Raw genomic sequence first — 20,640 nt, 5'->3', positions numbered from 1 at the left:
TGATTCAATGATGTGTTCTCAGCATATTAGAATCATTCAATAAATATTTATCTAAAGTAACTTTTGTTTGTTGGGATAACACGAGTTAATTGGCACGTTGTTGTTTTAATCCTGTTGCAGAGAAGTTGTCCCTGTTGTCATACCTTGAAATTATTTATTGTCTTAAGTAGAGAGGAAAGCTTCCGAAAGAGAAATCTAATTTTTATTAAGAGCTATCGGAAGCATTTATAAAGAGAGTAATGGAGTAATGACTCAGAAGAGGGTGAGTGAGAACTGTTAGGTTTTTGTTTTTGTTTTTGGGGGGTCAGATTTGTCTAAAAGAATAAAAAGGTAGGGAAGTCAAGATATATTTCAACAAACAAGCAAAAATATTAGCAACTACTTTTAAAAGCCCAGCTCAGCTGAGTAGCAGAGAAGTGCAGAGCCCCATTTGGGGTCACCCTCTGTGTGGGAGGGTGAGGGTACGATTTGGTTGAAGACGTAGCAGGAAGAGCATCCGTCTCTTCTGAGCTCAGGCTCCGGAGCCCTGGGATCATTCCAGCTCAGAGGTTCCGCGGTCTCCAAAAGTTAGAAAGTGAAGGTATCCGGAGTTGTAATTTTGCTCAGAAAAAAATCAAGACTTGCTGAAGCGTGGCCGGCGTGGGAGCATCGGAGTCAGCTCTAGGGCGCCGGCGGAAGCACAGGAGAGAGCAGTGTGATGCGATGTGATTTGTACGACAGCCAAAGACGAAGGGGGAGGGCGAGGGAGACTCTCCGTGGAAGAAAAGAGCTAAAGAGAAGCCACAGCCTAAGGACGTGGAGCCAAAGAGAGGACCTGTGGCCACCGGGAGTCACTGGTTTCCAGCTGATCGTGGACTCACTCCAGTGAAAAGTGAACTTAGGAAAGGAGTGGGGTGGGTCTGCAGACAAGACCTGCAGGGACGTTCAGATGAAAAATAAAGACGAAATGAGAAAGAAGAGACAAAGAAGGACCATTTAAAACGTGAGCCAGCCCCGAGCATCTCTCCCTCTCTGGGCCCCCGAGCTTTAGCAGCAGGGCCTTGTCCCCCCACCCAAGCCCCTGCCAGTTCAGCGAGCTCAGGCCAAAGAGGGTTGCTGCGCAGAGAAGCACAATTCGCCCAGCTCCTTCTAGCAGTCTTGCTACCGGCACTTGCAAGAACCCTCCCCGTCAAATTAGCCACTTGAATTGCCTTAAATATCAAGATAGCGCTGATTAAATTCATTTTCTAGAGAGGAAAACGCTTTCAGAGGAGAGGAGCTGGAGAGAAGGACCAGCTTCTTCCATGATTCGAGACATTTGGGTCCTTAACACACGATAAGTGTGCCCTCTGAAGGAAAAGTCTTTGTGAAAAATGATCACGTGTTCAATGCACTTGACTGAGTTTCACTTCTAAGAAGCTCCCAACTGGCTCCAACTCGTAATAAAAAAGCTGTAAAGAAATAATAGTAGTATATGTTTTTGTGAGGAAAAGAAAGGGGATTTATTTGTGAATGGAGAAAATGCGGCAGGGGCAATTTCCCATCGCGGAAAATTTAAAAAATATATTGAGACCAGTTTTCAGCTGGCTTCTGTTTTGAAATTTGAGCTTGAGCTTAAACTTTTTTTTTTTTTTTTTTTGGTATTAAAATGAGATATCAACTCTGGTAGCTTAAACACGCGCCTAGAACGCTCATTCCCAACAGTGTGCCTCACCTCCTGATGATGCAGGACATCGACACTGACTTGACGTGTTTCCATTTCTTGTGGGAAGGGAGCTTCCTAGGTACCCAGCAGCACTCTGACTTCCCGCCGTGCTCCAGACGGAGAAGGATGTAGTCAGTTTTTAGACGAATGTTATGCTTACATCATGCAAACGTTTTTATCTTCACAGACAGGCCGATGAGAATTGAGCCCTGAGCGTAATTTCTAACAGCCAGGACTGATGTGCACACGGAAGGAATGAAGTATGGATGTGAAGGAACGCAGGCCTTACTGCTCCCTGACCAAGGGCCGTCGCGAGAAGGAGCGGCGCTACACGAATTCCTCCGCAGACAGTGAGGAGTGCCGCGTGCCCACGCAGAAGTCTTACAGCTCCAGCGAGACCTTGAAAGCTTTTGATCACGATTCCTCACGGCTGCTTTACGGGAACAGAGTGAAGGATTTGGTCCACAGAGAAGCAGACGAGTACACCAGACAAGGTAGGTCGCTGTGCTAGTCGAACAAGGCGTGCTCAGCTCGGGCTAACGGGCAGATGTCGCTTTTTTCCCTCCGAGGTGATGTGATCATCTTCTCAGGTGGATGTCCTAGCTCCTGATTCGGATTTTGAGCTCTTAGATGGTCACATCGTACTCCAGAGGCGAGGTGGAAAGCTACCTGTAATAGACACGCTGACCCCTCGATGCAGGTAGCGACACGTGTAGAGAATCGCCCCACACTACACATTTTATATGTGAGGCTGTGATTCTGCACATGGCCAAAGTGTTGGTGCATAAATTTGAATCCCAGGTCTCCGGGGCCCGCTTCCAGTCTCAGGGAGGTGCTCACAGTCACTGTTTTAATAATTAGAACTGGTGTGAGGAAAACAGGAGCTGTTGGCGAGGAAACTCATGTCTCCCTCATTAAGAAAGTAAGAATTCTTACTCTGAATCATCTCGTGGTCCACCCGGCCCAAGTGTTTGTGTCCGTCTGTTTATAGAAGGGCTTGCTCCCCGTTTTCTCTCCCAAAGGCACTCTGGGGCATTGAGATTAGACCTTAAAACATCCTAGGTTCCCATAATATAATCCATGATGCTTTGCTACTTGTTGAACATTTTTACACTCTGTTTCCTGCCTGCGTATTCTACCAGGGGAATAATGACTTCTGTAACTTTCCATCACAATCCTAAACCTACCGATGTCCATGCTTTAAAGACAGGAGCTTCTTCGAAACTGGGCATACATAGGTACAGTTTGTTTCTTCTGATGCAGTCTTGAAACATGGGCAAGATTACTACTAATAAAAATGAAATCCTCTTACGTCTGCATTGCACTGTCCATTAGTGTAGAACTTAGCTAGCATCCTTGGCTGATTTAATCAAGAAACAAGGCAAAATAAATTAAACTTTAAAAATAAGGAATATATTCATTCTTTTCCATTCACCTTACAGAAAGTGTGACTTATAGTTTGATACTGAGCAGGACCAAATTTAAGAAGACATACTAATGCTGTAAATCATTTAAAAGTTTGAAAATTTCCCATGGTTCTCTTCTTCTCTGCATTGTGGTAAGAGCCACCTGAACTAGATTGAAATGGTGTTCGCTCACCTCAACCCGCTTATATCAAGAAGGCTTCTTTGATTTGCCAAAGAGAAATTTTCCCCCCATCAAAGCATGCCTTACTAATTACAGGTATCAAATTTTCTGAAGGAGGACAAAATAGTTTGGCATTTTAAATCCAGATTTTAAGGGAAGTTCCAGAACACATATTTGAGATACATCCTCTTGCTGAGTCCCGATTCAGGGACTTTAGTTCATTGCACAAAATATGATGATTCTAAGCCCCGATTTTTTTCTTTCCTATTGTCTGCATAGCTGATGTAGATAATCAGGGTACATTTTTTACCAATTTAAAAAAATAGCAGGTTCAGTAGAAGTGCATGCAATCTGAACCCAGTGTGAAGTCTTGCCTTTTGTAACAAAAAATAACTGTTTAGTGCCCTGTTTGGGAGGGGGAAAAAAAATCTCCGTTGTGGAATACTATTAGCGGGAAAAAAGCAGCACATGTGGCGTGAGGCGCCGAGGAGGCGCATCTCCACCCCAAGCAAGCGTTCAGTTTTGGCAGAGAGGAGGATGCTTAAACAGGTTAAAAATAGCGGGCTGAAATTTTCACCTCCCAGGCAGCGTTAATCCAACGCAGACTGTTGCTGATGACATGGTGATACCATTTGCAGAAACCCTGAAACTGAGGTTCTTAGGGGACCACACGGGTCCTCTAGCTGAGCTATCACCCAGCTCCTTGCCAGCCAAGGACTAGAGCATGAAAGGAGCACAGGAGAGAGAGAGAGGGAGAGAGCAGGGCAGCTGTCAGAGCCTCTTGTCAGGAGAGGCTGGATGGTAGTAAGAGGAGGTTTACGGGCAGAAGGGGAAGGAAGAGCCAAGTCCTGGGTGTGATGGTGCCGCCCTTCACTGATGGCCATAAATCAGACGGTAGTAAAAACCTAAATGGGATGTAGCGCTGTTGGGAGCTAACGTGCACTGATTGCTACCACGCTAAGTCAGTGTGCTGAGGAGGTGCGTGCCCCATCTTTTAACCTTCACAATCACCTTGGGAGGTGGGTCCCAGGAGTATCTTCCTTTCACAGGTTCAGACAGTCAAGGCTTGGGGGCCTGAGATCCCACGGCCAGTGAGGGCCACGCCAGGACTTGAACCCGGGTCTGCCGGCCTTTAATGCTCAGGCTTCTAACCTCTGAGCAGCAGGCAGACAATGTAGTGTCATAATTGCCCTCTGGTTTACTGGAGTCAATGTAAGCCAATTTTGAAGGTACGGGTTGAGAGAAATGAGACCAGAGGCATATTTAGGAAAGAAAATGGACATGATTTTGTGATTTTGGGGGGAGATGAAGATGAGGGGAGAGGAAAGTATTACTTTCTCTTTCCAGGGATTTGATACGGGGGATGTTTGGAGCAGGCCATGGCGAATGTCGGAGAGAAAGGAGTAAGGAAGGTCTGCCATCAGACTGCACGTTTCCTGGGCGAGTAGAAGGCAGACTCCTCTCAGGCTTGCATTTTCTTCGAACCTGACAAATGTCAGTTTTCCCTCCTTGACTCTTATGCTGGGGGATTAATTATTTAATTGACAAAGTGTGCTTCCTGCCCCAGCTCCTGACATCATACATATAATAAAAATGAAAGATCGAAAATATTAATAGCAGCCAAAGAGCGCTGAAACCGTTCCAAAGAATCATGCTAATTGAGCTCGTCCGTGGAGTTTTAAAACGACCCGTCAGCCCTCCCTCCACTTCTCCACGTCTTCACTGACTGACACGAGGAAATGCAGCTTCAGTGGAGAGAAGGGATAAACAGAGACCACTCACCTTCCCCCGTTAATGCAATTATATGGAGAATTCAAATCTAGAAATAATAACGTTTGTAGTCAACGATTTAAAAAAAAAAAAGAAATACGATGTTTTTATTTTTATCGACAAGATTCATAGCCTCTTTTCAAACTTGATTTTAATCATTTTTATTGACGTGACTGACGGGCAGGTGACTGTGGTTAATTACCTGTTATATTTAGAAACCGTAAAGTTGAGGATGGTTTCTTCTTCACAGTATCTGTGTGTAATTTGACGGCATCACACACAGATCTCTTTCTTTGTCTCCTTTTAAATCTGTCCACGCGGTTTATTGGGTGATGGAAATGGTTGTCCTCAAAGCAGCTGTGGCGCTCTCTGTAGGTGTGATGGGGTTGGGGTCAGAACGGCTTGTTTGGCATTCTTGGATTCTATTTGCTTTGATTCACCTTTGAAGGGAATTTATCCCGTCAGGTCTGAGACGCATTTCTTACGAAACAGCTGCATAAGATCACCCCACAGTTTGAGAGAAGGGATGAAATAAAAGATCTTTTCTTCTCGGTGCTACGTACATGGCCCGTAATGTTCTTGACCAAACGGGAACGCTCATCAACTCCAACAAGGAATGTTGGCCACGAGGGTGAATTTTGAAATGAGGTGATGTCTGGAAATGGGAACACTTCTGTACTTCAGTTCCCACCAAACCATAAGCCTAAAAAAAAAAAAAAAAGGAAAGAAAGAAAACCTTTGAGACAGTCTTAACCAAAAGTGTTTACCCATTAGTCAGTAATCGGTATTGGGGTTGTGAATTTCAAGATTTTAAAATAAAAAGACTACCATTTATTCCTCATTTATAGAGTGTCAACAGGGAGGAAGGTTATCTGTTCTTAAAATTTGTAAAGCAGATAGCATTGTGTCTTTGTTTATACACACCTGAAATCAAAATAGGTAGTAAATCTGCAAAGTAGGGAAGGAACAGAGGAGGGCAGATCAGCAAAGACAGGCGCGCACAGGCTTGAGAGCCCAGCTCACCTGGCGGCTGCCGGGACAGCTCGCTTCCGGTCCCGGCTCCTCTCCTCGGTCCTCACTGCTGCTATGGGACTTGCCTTCCCTTCCTGCTCCTCACCATCAGTAGTGCCCAGCAGCCTCCAGCTTCCACACACATGACTCCTCCCCTCGCGGCACTGCTGGTCCAAGGCCAGTTCAAGGAGAATTAGTGGGGCAGTCCATCCCTATCCCAGCAGCCTGATGCCTTCTGCCGCGTCTCCCTGGGGGGCTGCAACCTTAGTCCCAGTCCATCTTTTATACAGGATTCCAGACACTAGCCCTTCCCCTTACCAAATGTAACCCTTTTTAGTGAAACAAAAAGACAATAAAGGATCAGTCTGAATTTTCCTGTAACTCTGTACCCAGGTTTCTGGCATAAGGATGGCTTGAATGATGCCTCACCCATCCATCTCCCAGCCAGCTCCTTACCTCTTCTGATCTGAGCTCTGAGAAGGGAGGAGAGGAGGTCTGGAACTCTATTAGAATCCTGATGGACAAAGCTGATGCAGGTACCTTCCTTGTTGGGCCGGATGAAAGCTGGAAAGCCCTAGTGTGAAGCCCTAGTGTGGGGATCCGAGAGAATGCTGCAGTTTCATGGTGCCAGAGAGAGGCTGACCTGCATCTCCCACGCACCCAGCTGGAGTAAATGTCGTCTTGCAGGTGCAGCTGGCTTCCTTGGCCCCCCAGGAGCTGAGGGAACCTAAATGCATGCATTTTTCTCCACTCTGATATGGTGAGAGTGCCAGCTGTGGAACCCAGGGAGTAGAAAGGCTTGTCCCCAGAGGCTAACAGGACTTGTCACTGCTTCTGAGGCACTCTAGGAAAGCAGCAACAAGCTTGGTGGTGCCTAGCACGTAGGAAGTGGGGTAAGATACAAGAACGACAGATCAGGAAGCTCCGAATGCAAATGAGCCATGGAGATGAGAGAGGAAAACCCAACATGAAATAAAGAATTTCAACAAGAGCACTTTCAGAAATCTAAGTACCAAAAAAAAAAAAAAAAAAAAAAGGCAACAAGAAAACCAACAGTAACTACCCAATGCTAGCCAGGGGAAAGCCATAATTTAAAAAACAAACAAACCAAAAATAAATTAATTGAAGAAGATAGGATGATCATTACTGAAATCCAAATTAATGGTTTTGAAGACGAAGTAGAAGAAATGACTCAGAAGGCAAAGTTCCAGGTAAAATGAAGAAGAACACACACACACACCCCTCAACACATCCTAGAGAAACCCTTTACCTTCATGGATAAAGATGTTTTGCAAGGTTCTAGAGTGAGAAAACAAGTTCCTCTTCTTGCTTCTTACAAAAGATACAACAATAAGACGAATGAATTTCTCATCTTCAACGATGAAAACAAGATAACTTCTATGGAGAGGAAGAAACTACAACCCAGGGATTCTGTACACAGAGAAGATACCATTCATCTCAAATGCAAGCTATTTAGGGACCTGCCAAGATTCAGAGACTGTACCAATGTGCATCATATAAGGAAGTATTCAAGGAGTGGTACCAGCTGAATCAGAATCGCTACCTATGAAAGGAAAGGAAAACATAGCGATCCATCAACTATGTGGTATGTTTGATTTCCAGTCCCAAATGATGATGACAGAGCAAGTGGAAATGCATAAGAACCACTCTGAAAAGGCTAAAAATAAATTCCTTACCTATCTCAGAAAAAATCCAGTAGTTGGAGAAAAGTGGTAGGGAAGTGAAAACTATTGCAAAAATCTCATCTGAAGAGGGAAGAGGAAAAGCAGTTCTGGAAGAGAGCTTTAGTGGAGGGGAATAATTGCTATCTTGCATTCACGTACTAATGAAAAACATGTATTTGAATAAGAATGTCAGGAAAGGGAAGGTAATCATTAGTGCAATGAAGAAAGCACAATAGACCTACCTAATTAGCAGGGGGGAAAGGGGAATGAATAGCATTCTGATCAATTTAGCAAAAGCAGCTTCAAGGGAAGAGAGAAAACAAGTAAAATCATGAATAACCATAAAGCAAGATGGAGTACGTGAGCTCTACTGTGTTGTACATGAAAGGCACATGCACTGGATTTTGACACAAACAGCAACTCTTCGGTGGATTTATAAATGCTATTGGAGTTTATAAGAAACAGACTTGAAATGGTAAAAGGTGGTTGAGAATACAGAGATGGATGTAAAGACATACCAAGTAAAGACAAACAAAAAGAAAGTAGGAATGGCAGTATTGATATTAGGGAAGGTGGAATTTGCAATTAAAACCACTGAACAGGATTAAGAGGACTGTTACGCAAATGATGAAATGATGAAAGATAAAAGGATGACTCCTCTTAAATTGCGCCTGTTAAACAGTATAGTAGCTAAATGTATAAAGCGAAGGCTTTTAGGGAAAAATGATGGTTAAAATACATTTGTTGTGGGGTATTTTGGTTTGCCTCCTTCAGGAACAGATCTAAAAAGACCAGCAGAAAGGAATTCATTATAAATCTTAAGAAATGAGTCAGATATTAGAAAAAAAGAAACACCAATAGGAAGGGAAATAGGAAGAGGTAGATAATCATGAGAAACTGAAACTGAAAACAAACAAAAAGTTGATTCTTTAAAAAGATTGAGAAACCAGAAAGCCCCTGATGGTCTGGATTAAAAAATAATGAGAACAGAAATAGGGAGAGACACCGAAGACACCCTAACAACTGAAAGGAGTGGCTCCAAACAACAACTTTTTTAAATCTAGAGAAGTTTATTTTTTTTTCCTAGTAAAATATGATCAACCCTAACTTATTTCACGGGATGGAGAAAACTTGTCAGGATCAATGCTTTCAGAAGAGATTAGAAAGGTGATTTAAAGGGACACCGTTAAAAAGTACCAGAATAGGTTCCTAGATGAATTTTATATAACCTTCAAAGTACAGCCAAGTCCAAAGTTCAGAAAGCTATTCAACACCAAAAAAAAAAAAAAAAAAAAAGGAAGAAAGAAAGAAAGAAAAAGATGGAAAGCATAAAATTCATATTGTTGAGTTATACTGGCATGACCTTAACAAAACTTGATAAATATAGTACAAAAAAGAAGCTATCTAGACCAAAATTGCTTCTCAATATATATGTAAAAATTCTACATAACTATTTGTCTATAAGAATCTAGCAATGTATAAAAAGATACTAGTCTAGACCAGATTAATAACCAAATGGTTACTGATCCTTGGTGATGGTGCAAGGATTTTTCAATGTTAGGAAATCTGTCAACATAATTAGATTAATAAATCAATGTAGAAAAGCATGATCTTATCAGTAGATGATGAAGAGGTTTGGGGAAAAATTTAGAAATCATTCTTTATGAAAATAAAAGTCACTAAGTAAACAAGAAGAAAAAACAAATGTGTTAGTCGTATATAGATGATCAATCAAAAAAAAAAAAATTGAACAACATTGCTAAATGGTAAGATCCTGGGACCGTTTCAGTTAAAATCAGTATCACAAGACAGGCTCACCCACCCTCACAATTCCTCTTCAAAATTGTTGTAGACATTTCACAATTTTTGTAAGAGAGAAAGTGGAAAGTGTTAAAATTGGTGCTTTTGTTAAATATATGATTGATTTTGTGCAGACAAAACCCAAGTGAAAAAAATTTTTAGCATAATAGCTAAGAGTTTAGATTCTGGATCCCGACGATACGTGTTTGGGACGTACATCTGCCATTCTTTACATGAGGGGCAAGTTACCTAATTTGGGCCAAATAACTTGCTTGGACAAATTACTTAATTTCTCTTTGCTTCACTTTTCTTCTCTGTAGATTGTGCTTTAAGTTTTCAATCTATAGTTTGCTGAGAGTGAAATGAATGAATATTTGTAAACTGCTTAGAATAATGCCTCATGCATATTATATATACCATTTCTAAGTATTTATTAAACAAAAATTGTCTAAATTTGGAAGTCAGAAAAATGTCTATCACAATGGCAACAGACACTGTAACATTCTTTGGAGTAAATTTTATAGGAGTTCTAAGGGACCTAATATGAAGAGATCTGTAAATATTCTTGTAAAACATAAAACAAGATCTGAATAAATGAAAATACAGTCAGTGTTTTCGGATGAGAAGACTGATATCATAAAAATATTAATTCCACCAAAATAAATGCATAGAAGTCAAGGCTTAATTTTTAATTGGAGAAAGTGATCTTAAAATTCATGTGGAATAATAAATGTCAAAAATAGCCAAACATATATTTTAAAATGAGGATAAGATAGGCTCACCATGTATTTTTAAAAATACTATGAAGCCATGTAATCATATCTATGTGATATTGGCATAAATAAAGACAAGTTGATCAGCAGAATAGACTAAAATTTCAGAAATAGATCCTAGTATATAGGGAAATTTAGCATAAAACAAAAAATGGTTTTTCTACTCAGTGGGACTTGATAAATGGTGCTGGCACAACTGGTTATCCATCTGGAAGAATATAAAATTGGACCCATATCTTTCAGCGTACTCAAAAATAAATTAAGATGGATTAAAGACAAATGTAAAAAATAAAGCAATAAGAATTCTGGAAGTTAATTTGAGAAACGGAATAAAATAGGAATGACTTGATCCATGAGTAGCAGAAAGCTCCAAAAAACAATGGCTTAAACGCCTAACAGAATTATTTTCTTGCAAAACAAGTAGTCCAGAGGTGGACCGTCCAGAGTTCAAAGATGCCATCGAGGAGCCGGGTTCCTTCTGGCTTTGTTTGCTCGGCCATCCTCAGCATGTGGCCTTTGTCCCGCGGATCCCCAGATGTCAGCTGCATTTTCATGTATTCCTGGTCGAAATAGAATAAAAGCGAAGGTGAGCAGGGCTTCTCTCCATTGGACTAGTTCTCTTTATTCCCCTGAGACGCCTTCCTACATCTCTTTTTTCAGAGCTGTTATACTTGGCTATGCTTAGCTGCATGAGAAGAGGGAATATTTACTATTTTTGCTTTCCAGTTTTTATAACAGAGGAAGGCAAGAAAAAGTGGCTGTGAATCTACACAGCTTGCCCCAGGGACTGCATCTACCTCCCAATAGAGGAGACCATTCTAATGGAAACAGAAAACCCAGAAGAAAAGCCTTATGTGATTTTTTAAAAATTTAAAACCATTTATATAAAATACAAATAATAAAAATAGCATAAAAAATTATTATATTGAGAAATATATTTATAGTCCATGGTACAGATAAAAGGAATATATATATACACTATGTACATATATATAAAATAAACTAAGAGTGACTTTTACAAATTGAAACCAGAAAGACAACCCAATGGGAAATGGATGAATAGACAATTCAAAGAAGAGTGAATTCAAGTGGTCAGTGAACCTATGAAAAGGTCATCAGTTTTCCTATTAGTCTGAGAAAGGCAGTAGCTCATCCCAGCTCCTGCATCCCCCACTCCCATCCTGGCTTCCCTCAGTGAGCTTTCCTGAACCAGCTGACCACGGGGATTTGCTTAGGAAGTTCCACCCAGCTTGGTAAGCAGAAAATTAGTGGGAGAGGCAACTGTAGGGACAGATGTTCCTGGTTGGAATTCTGAACACATTTTTTCCAAAGAGACAGCCTTGGACATGGAAGTCATGCACTAAAGTGCCGTTAATCTGGTCCTTCACAGCCAGGTGACTTAATACACTTGCGTGTTCCATCCTGATGTCCTCCATATTTTTTTTCATGGAAGACTATATACTGATCCATTATCAACTTCTAAACACAGTACACTGATTCCTAAAGCAAAGACTTTCTGTACAATTGTGAAGTTTTGACTTAGGAAGAAGCCAAAGGAAAAAAAAAAGACTAATTTATGAATTGGTTACATGAAACTTGAATCAGAAACTCTTGTAAAAGTATGTGAAATCAACACAAAACCCATTCACAGAATTACTGAAAAAAAGAAAGAAGGAAGGAAAGAAGAGGAAGAAAAGAAAAAAACAGTAAAATATCAACAGGGGCTATGAGGGAAAACCTGCCAGTTTCAAATCATCAAAATTGAAAGGCAAAAATAATCCCTGCCTTAGAACCACAGCACGTTCTATGGTTTGCTGAGGAGAGAGGAAAAGCTCCTTTCCAGACAGGCAGATATGGCTTGTTCATGTCCACGTTGTCCTGATGGTTGGTTTTCAATTCAGGATGAGTTCTACACATGGTAGGAACATGGCACAGTGTTTCTGATTTAGTTTAAGGGGTGAAATATAAACCAAAGTCCCTGGTGCTGAAGGAGATTTTAACCCTTGTGACCCATACTTTTGTCAAGGTCTGTTCTCTTTCTTTTCCCCCTCCCTTGGACTCTTGATGCTCTTGTTCTCAGCCTTGTGTCATGGTCCATTGTACTGCCTTCTTTCTGCATAAACGTATGGTTGGGAGACTTCTGAGATCCTCTGAGTCCATTTTACAGATGAGGAAGACTGAGACCCAGCCTTGTGAAAAATCTCACTCAGTCAACAGCTGGTGAGTTCCAGAGCCAGAAATAGAGTCAAATCCTACCATTTTCTGCGTTACTCTTTCACTTTTCTAATTTCCATGAAAAAAAAAAAAAAAACAAAAGAAAACCACAGTAAGAAGCTAAACATGTTCTTGAATATGCTTGCAACCTTGAAATAAGCATCGATAGCTCAGAGAGGTTGTAAAAAGGAGAAAACGTAAAAGAAAAAAGAAAAAAACTGATAAATTAGACTTCATCAAAATTAAAACTTCTACTTATCAGAAGATACCTTTAAGAAAATGAAAAGGCAAGCCACAATCTGAGAGAAAATTGTATATATAATTATATATATATACTATTTATATACACACATATGACAATATGTATATTTGTCATCTGTATACATATTTACACTTATATATGTCATATATATGACAGAAGATTTATACCCAGAATATATAAAGAGCTCCTATAAATCAATAACAAAGAGGTTAACACTTCAGTTTAAAAATGGGCAAAACTCTTAGAAATGATACAGAAAAGATACAAATGTCTACTGAGCACATGAAAAAGTATTCAACATGAGTAGCCATCAGGGAACTGAAAATGAAAACTATAGTGAAATACTACCACTCACCTGCCAGAATGGCTAAAATGAAAAAGATCCACAGCACCAAATACTGGTGAGGGTGTGGAACACCTGAACTCTCCTACGCTGCTGATGGGAGTGTAAAATGTAAAATGGCATGATTTTTTTAGAAACTGCTTGCCAGTTTCTTATGGAAAGTTAAAAATAACATCTTCCCTTTGACCCAAAAATTCATGTCCTAAACATTTACATAAAACAAATGGAACTTTATCTTCAGAGCAGCTTTATTCATAATAGGCCCAAACTGGAATCACCAAATGAATGGATATGATAAATTGTAGTATTTTCATGCAATGGAACACACGTTGGCAACATCAAGGGTGAACTGCTGATACAAGTTTAACGATGTGGAAGAACCTCAGAAACATCCCGTCAAGTGATAGAGTCCAGAGGACATACTGTATGACTCTGTTTATATTAAGTTCAAGAACAGACAAAACTAATCTCTAGTAAAATGGAGTCCGAACTGTGGTGTTGGGGACTGACTTCTGGGGACATGGGCAGGAACTTTGTGGGCGTGACGGACGTGTGCCATGTTTGGTTTGGGTTCGTGGTGGACACATTTATTAAAACTCACTGAAGGGTCCACTGAAGGTTTGTGTTTCACTGCATGTAAAATTGACCTACACCGCATTCATTTAAAGAAAACAAACAAACAAACGAAAATTAGGCATGTTCAAGCAAGTGTAGCTGAATATGGAAAGTTCTAGGTTTGCTTTCTCTCTTTCATGCAGCATCAGCGAAGGGGGCGTGTTTCATTTGGCCCAGGGGCAGAGTCACATGTCTCCACTAAACCACAACTGCAGTCCTCTTAAAAACAGCCTCTGTGGCCAATGCGCTATAATGTCTTGTTGGATACAAACATTTTGCCCATTAAGATAAAAGTCCATTTTAGCTTACTTTTTTTTAAGTTTTGTTGCTGGAATATTACTAAAATGATAAATAATTTTTAAATCTTTCTCCATGGTGTATGTTCCTGGTAGGTCAAAAGAATTAAATTCCTGTTTCTTAAATGTAGAACATGGAAGATGTAAATATAATTTTAGCACATCACTAATGGCGTTGGGCAGATGTCAAATAGGATTAACGACTCCGTTGATGAATAAGATACTAACTGTGTGGCTCTCCACACCATTTTATCCTGCTTTGGAAATGAAGTGGAGTCTAGCCCTTTCTTTCTCTGACTCCGTTATTTTTACTCTGTTTATTTGTATTTTTTGCATTATGAAAATATATTAAACATGTAGGCATGTTGGAAATTGTGGAAGAGGAAGGCCTGAGAGCCAAGAGCAAAATGCTTTTAATTTTAAAGACTGAGATTTAGTTTGGTCTTGGATGCCATCACAGTGAATAATGGGAACCGATCCTAGACTTCAAAAGAAATACGACCATATGGTCTTACCATTCAGCACTTAATGCTGCTATGAATTTCCAGTTAGACCCCAACTTTTCATTTCCCCTGTGTTCCCCCTCACCTCTGTCATCATACAAAAATGAAAGGAATCTGAAACCCTTTTTCATGTTTTCTGAAATACATCCTGGTGCTGAGAAAACCTTTTCTTTGTGAGAAGAGGGTTTAATAAAGACGAAAACCTGACACGTGAATCAGATCCACTAGGCTAATTACTGCACCTCCAAAGTTTATTACTGTTAAATATTAACTCCTGAAAATGATTCATTTAGAGATCAAAATGATTAATCCTTCTCAGTCGCTACAAATGTCAGCGGCAGGATTAAAGGATTTAGATGGTCATGTTTACTCAACCTTAAATTTCAGTTCTTACAGACACGAGTTAAATAGCTCCGGTTTATCATTGTTTCATGTTAATGTTTTCCTCTTAGTTCCCTCTTTTAGCTCCCCTGCCTAACTGATTGTTAACTAATTTTGGTTGTTAAGTAGGCAAGGGCCTCTTTCAGGCTTGGCGGCCAATCTGCTTTGTAGATTACCTGCCAGAAGGTGTGAGTAGATAGATGTAGCTTACAGCCCTCCTCCGGACACAGTGGGGGTAATCCTTTCCCCCTGCCTCGGCCTTTATTGGTCTGATGTCCCGAGCCCCGGCTTACCGCTAAACGTGTATGCGGTTCCTTGCCACGTTGCCAATTTCGGACCCACATTGTGAATCAGTGTGGTGCCGCTTCAGTCACGATTATTAAACACCTGCCGTGTCCCACCGAACCACATGCATATGGACCCCAACGCCTACTGCAGCTTGATTATCAGATACTAGCAGATATGTTGTGGGCTTATTATCATCCATCACTGGGTCTTGGGTTCTTCTACAGAAATAATTACTAAGTAAAAGTAAAAAGCAAATTCATTTTCAGAATGCTTTTTAGGAATAAAGAAGAAACCAAGTTACAAGTTCTCTCTCTCATTATAAACGGTTCTTAGACTTGCCCTCTTTTGTGGCTGGGTATACAAATCCTTCACGCGACACGTCTAAGAAGATGCTCTTTGCTCACAAGTCAGCAGACTCACAGCCTCATTTTCCTCCTTGGAGCCACCAAACCTTCTCTTCAGTGTCCATATGTTTCTCCTCCCCTGGAGGCTTCACAAATCTTATCTGGAGGAAAATACATATTCTCTGGGGCCATTCATTCTAATCCTGCTTCCCCTGCTTGCAGATGCACTTGGAGTTTTTCCCTTCTCACGCCTCGTCATCAAGTTGGCTGTAAAGCCTCAGCCACACACACTTCCATTGACAGAGATACAGCTGAGTTCAGGATGAATGCTGAGGGTGCAACCTGCAGTGGCTTCCATTAGACCCAGGTTTTGAGTAATGAATTGAATTATAAATAGGGTGTACAGTGGTCATTTCCTTTGTCCCCTAGAAATTCGGAATTATCATTATGTAGTGATAGATGTTAATATCATATGAAGAGATAAGCTGAGAAAGCAGCTGAATCCTGTTGAAGATATTCACATTTTATAGAGGGGGTAAAATGGAGTGGGAGGGGTTAGGGTATTTATTGGGATTTTAAGTTAATTTTTTAAATGCAGTTTTGTTTAGGGTCTTATAAGTAAAGATTTATATCCTCATTGAAATTTCTATCACATGTTCAAGGATTGGTATTCTGTTCAAACGATGACAAATTTCACATAAGGTTTGAAGTGTCCCATAAAGTATGCATCAGGACTCAAAGGGAAAGAAGTTATGTACATTTGTTTTACTGTGTGACCTTCTTATCATTTTACAAACACAGCAAAAAAGGGAACACCAGATAAGATGGTGGTGACACGAAGTCCATCGGTATCAATAAGAAATGTTTGCCCAGTTTCTACTTTTGTGTTATGCTCCACCCTTGGACGATTGCCGCTCCATATCTGAGAGCAGATAATTCTGTCCAAGCTGACAACAACTGAGGAAAATACTTAAAGATAATGATAGATTATTTTATTTCTGTGTATTACATTTATATTGATTCTTTTATCCATTTCCTATCCTCAGTTTTAGAGCTTTTTACTATAAAATAAGATGCTTATCCTTCTTTTTAAAAAATTCATATATAATGAAGGGGAAAGGACATTTCTTTACAATAAGCAAGGAAGGATTTTTAGAACCCAGTGTCTCCAAGAGAAGGTAGTAAATTGAATTTCTAATTATTGAATGGAAGCTATTAAATAAAAAAATCAAGAAAATATTTTTTAAAGATAGACTTTCATTTTTCTTATGTTTTTTAAATTCATGAAATCATCATGAAAAGTAAAAACTCAAAACTGTAAAGTAGAAACTTACTGATTGCTTTCACATACAGCTTCTTCTGTATGAGCCAGCATAACAGTGACATAGCCCTCCTCACCTCCATTCGTGCTTAATACCATAGCGTTTATGTAATCTCTCAGTTCTCTTAATTTCCAAAAATGTGATCATACTATACACACTACTTTGCAACTGGTATTTTTTTTTACTTAAATTGTATATAACAGACTTCACTCCAGAACAGAAGATACAGATCCAAACCCCCTCTTTATGCTGGCCGCATAATCTTCCATTCAAGGAATATAGACCTTATTATATTAACCATATACTTTCTAGTAAACATTCCTCTTATTTTAATTTTTGCAGCAATGCCCTAAGAAACATTATTTGTACATGTATGTTTACAATCAGGTGATTTTATTTCTATAGAATATAGTCTCAAAGGTAGACTTTCTGAACTAAAGTGTTTTTAACATCAGAAATAAAATATTTTCAAGGACTGAAGCAGCAGACTGGAAGGCAAAGAAAAATTTGATAGAATAAAGTAATAATGAATTTTCATAGCAGACCCACAGAATCAACTGCTTTTTAAGAGAAAAATGATTCTTGAAATTCGGTACACATTTCAGTACCAGTGACCTATATTCCAGCTCCTAATTGCAGATTTGCAGTATGATGTACACACTTGCAATGAGGTGTAAGAGAATCAACAGATAATAACAAGTGTTGATGAGGGTAAACAGAAATTGGAATCCTCCTAACGTTACTGGTGGCAATGAAATGGTGCCACCACTATGGAAAACAGTCTGGCAGCTCCTCAAAAGGTTAAACATAGAACTACAATATGACCCAGCAATGCAGCTCACAGGTATATACACAAGGGATATGAATACATACGGAGTCTCAGAGCAGCATTTTCATAATAGCCCAAAAGTGGAAACAACTCAAATGTCCACTGGCTGGTGAATGGAAAAATAAAATGTGGTGTGTCTATACGATGGAACAGCACTTGGCCATAAAAAGGAATTGAAGTACTAACACATGCTACAATGTGGATGAATTTCAAAAACTCTACGTTAAGTGAAAAAAGCCAGACACAAGAGCCCATATACTGTAGGCTCCCTTTTATTTGAAATGTCCAGAATAGGCAGATGTGTAGTGACAGAAAGTAGATTAGTGCTTGCCCAGGGCTGGGGAGGCAGCTAAGCCGAGAAACGGGAAGTGACTGATCACTGGTGCAAAGTCTCTTGTTGGAGTGGTAAAAAGTGTTCTGGAATGGACTGGTGGCAGCCGCAGACCACCATGGGGGTCCTACAAACCACTGACTGGGACACGTGAAGTAGGGGCGTTGTATGGTTTGTGAGTTAATATCTCAGGAAAGCGGTTTGGGAGAAAAGAACAAATAAGTGAAAGAGAAAGAGAAAAGGCAAAATCTCACCATTAGACAAATCTAGACAAAAGAGGGGAGGGAATACCACGAGTTCGGATGTTGGACCACACTCCCCCGGGTTCTGTCATCACCCTGTGTCACTCCGAGCCTGGTCCCTCATGTAGAGTCTTTTTCTTTTCAACTCACTCAGACGTAGCAGATGTCTTGCCCATTGGTGAACATCCCTCTGCACTGCAGCTTTGAAAAATGCCTTCTTGTTCTGACTAGTTATAGGCACCACGTGAGAAAAAGGCTATTTTTCCAACCCCCTTCTCTTCTTACAGAGGTAGCTGTGCTCAGTGCCAGCCTCACCTAAGTATGTTTTTACATCGTCCTTTCCGCTTTGTCACATACTCTCACTCATTTTTCAAAATGTGAACTTTTTTTAAAATGATACAGCCTGCCTGGGTTGTTTTTATTTAGTTCTTCCTTTATAGGTTTTTCAAATTTATGAGTGTCATAAAACAAAAATGCCTAATCTACTTCAAGCTAACCTTGCCTTTTAATCACCAGAAATTTCATCGTCAAGTATACTTTCTTCTTGCTACAATTTATTATTTTGGGACTGTTTCAAATTGTAATGGGAAACTCTGTGGTTGGCCTTGCTGATCAAGGTTATCAAAATTCAATGTGCAGGAGATAAATACTGATTTCACCAGTCTCAGCCAAACAGAATTAATATAAGACTCTACAGGACAAAGAAGGAAATTAAGATAATGGTGTTAGAACCATGGCAAAGAACACAATCTGAAGAAACCATGGAAAGGAAGAATAAATGGATTCTCATCTCATTCATGTTGCTTTAAGCTAAAGCTGACTTAAAGCAAGATGGTCCAGGTTTTAGTCTGGTTCCAGAAGCATCTTTGCTGCCTTTTCAGCCTGTCTCTTCCCAATTCTCCACCCCCCCCCCCACTGACTTCAAGTTCTCCCCCACCAACCCCAGTCCAGCCCAAACCTCCCAAGGCCATGGTACCTCAGCCTGCCGCCTCTTTCCTAATCAAGAATCTGTCCCATCTTCCTTCTTTTTGTCAAAACTGCCTGTGCTTTCCATAAGGATAGCCCATCTCGCTAAATCTTGCTGAATTGTGGGAAATAATCTACTGGACTATTCTAACTTAATAGCTAGGTCTCCCCAGGGGTGTTTGCATTAAAACGAGGGATCGTACAAAGAATCCTTACAAGATCTTACCTAAGAGAATCAACAACCATAGAATTTGAAACATTGGGTAGAAATTATTGAATGAAGGAAAAGTCAACCTTGGTGGTGATGTGGCTGTTCTAAAATTATTTGAAAATGAGCCTCTCCCCACCTTCAAATTATACATTTCTCTCTGATTATTAATGACATTTGCCCAGGTGTTTATTTTTTAAGTCACTTTTCATTTGGCTTCTCTTTGTGCTAGTCTGTCATAAAGCATCTCTGAAATCAAATCATGACAGCCCTGAAAGATGAAAACAATTTGATGAAGTCACGCGAAGGGAGCCAGTTAAGTGCTTTAGCTTAGGTCCATCGGAGGTCAGGTTTAGTGTTCATTCCTGAGGAAACAAAAGCAAACTTTAAATCAGGAAAGAAACCCTAACAGCTTGCTTTCTAGCTTGCATTTCAGACACAGCCCTTAAGAGTTTGCATCATTGCGAGACATTGATTTCAGACGGTCAGATGTTTAAGGAGTTTGGGGTTCACATATCAGTTTATAGGGGTGATGCTTTGAATAGTCATTGGCAAAATGAGCTGTGTTTACATACCTGGATAAAAAATGATAAAGATTTCAGTCTTCTGCTTTCCTTTACCCCATAGATTTTTGCATCAAGATGGCAACAGTGTGAAGAGTCAATAACATGGAAAATGTTTTAAGTTACATTTCAGAGATTAGAAAGGGAGTTCTTACTGTCTTTTAACTCTTCTCTTATTTTTATTCTCCAATGTGGACACCTCCTAAAGTAGAGGAAAGATGCACATTCATTCATTTTCATCATTTAAAATTATTTTGGAAAACCAACGTGTGATGGTGACGTTTAACTGTTTTACACCCGATTTCCCTCTCCAAATTTTAAATGTGGCCTATAAATAACAATGGGTAAGCCCTTCCACAGCTATTCCATTAACAGTCCATGACATTGACCTTTTTTTTTTGGATTTACTTTCATAAGTACCTCCACACGGGTTCTTTGAAAAATACTGACAATATTGTGTCTTACCTCATTAAATTTGCCTGCTTTCTCACCATGCAATGGGTTCTTATTCCTTCCTCTTTATTTTTGCGACTTCCTTTTTCTTTGACATACTTTTTGGTTCAGATACTTACTCCCAGCTCTCTGAGATGATTTGTAGCTAATTGTAGCAACCAATTTCCATT

At 40.0% G+C, this 20,640-nt stretch overlaps 1 protein-coding gene across 3 annotated transcripts in view; it reads left to right on the top strand.

The window, feature by feature from the left end:
* Positions 1 to 20,640, top strand: part of TENM3 (teneurin transmembrane protein 3) — a 2,090,952-nt gene that overhangs the window by 1,700,908 nt on the left and 369,404 nt on the right. For all 3 annotated transcript variants that reach the window (XM_064477579.1, XM_064477578.1, XM_064477577.1), the window contains exon 10: positions 1,872 to 2,178. In XM_064477579.1, the coding sequence (XP_064333649.1) occupies positions 1,947 to 2,178 (232 nt within the window). In that variant the 5' untranslated portion in view covers positions 1,872 to 1,946. The remainder of the gene's footprint in view (positions 1 to 1,871; positions 2,179 to 20,640) is intronic.

Source organism: Camelus dromedarius, chromosome 22 (genome assembly GCF_036321535.1).
Source record: "Camelus dromedarius isolate mCamDro1 chromosome 22, mCamDro1.pat, whole genome shotgun sequence".
In the NCBI taxonomy this organism is placed as follows: domain Eukaryota; kingdom Metazoa; phylum Chordata; class Mammalia; order Artiodactyla; family Camelidae; genus Camelus; species Camelus dromedarius.
Note: the sequence above shows the minus strand (reverse complement) of the source record. Positions and strands in the feature narration are given on the sequence as shown.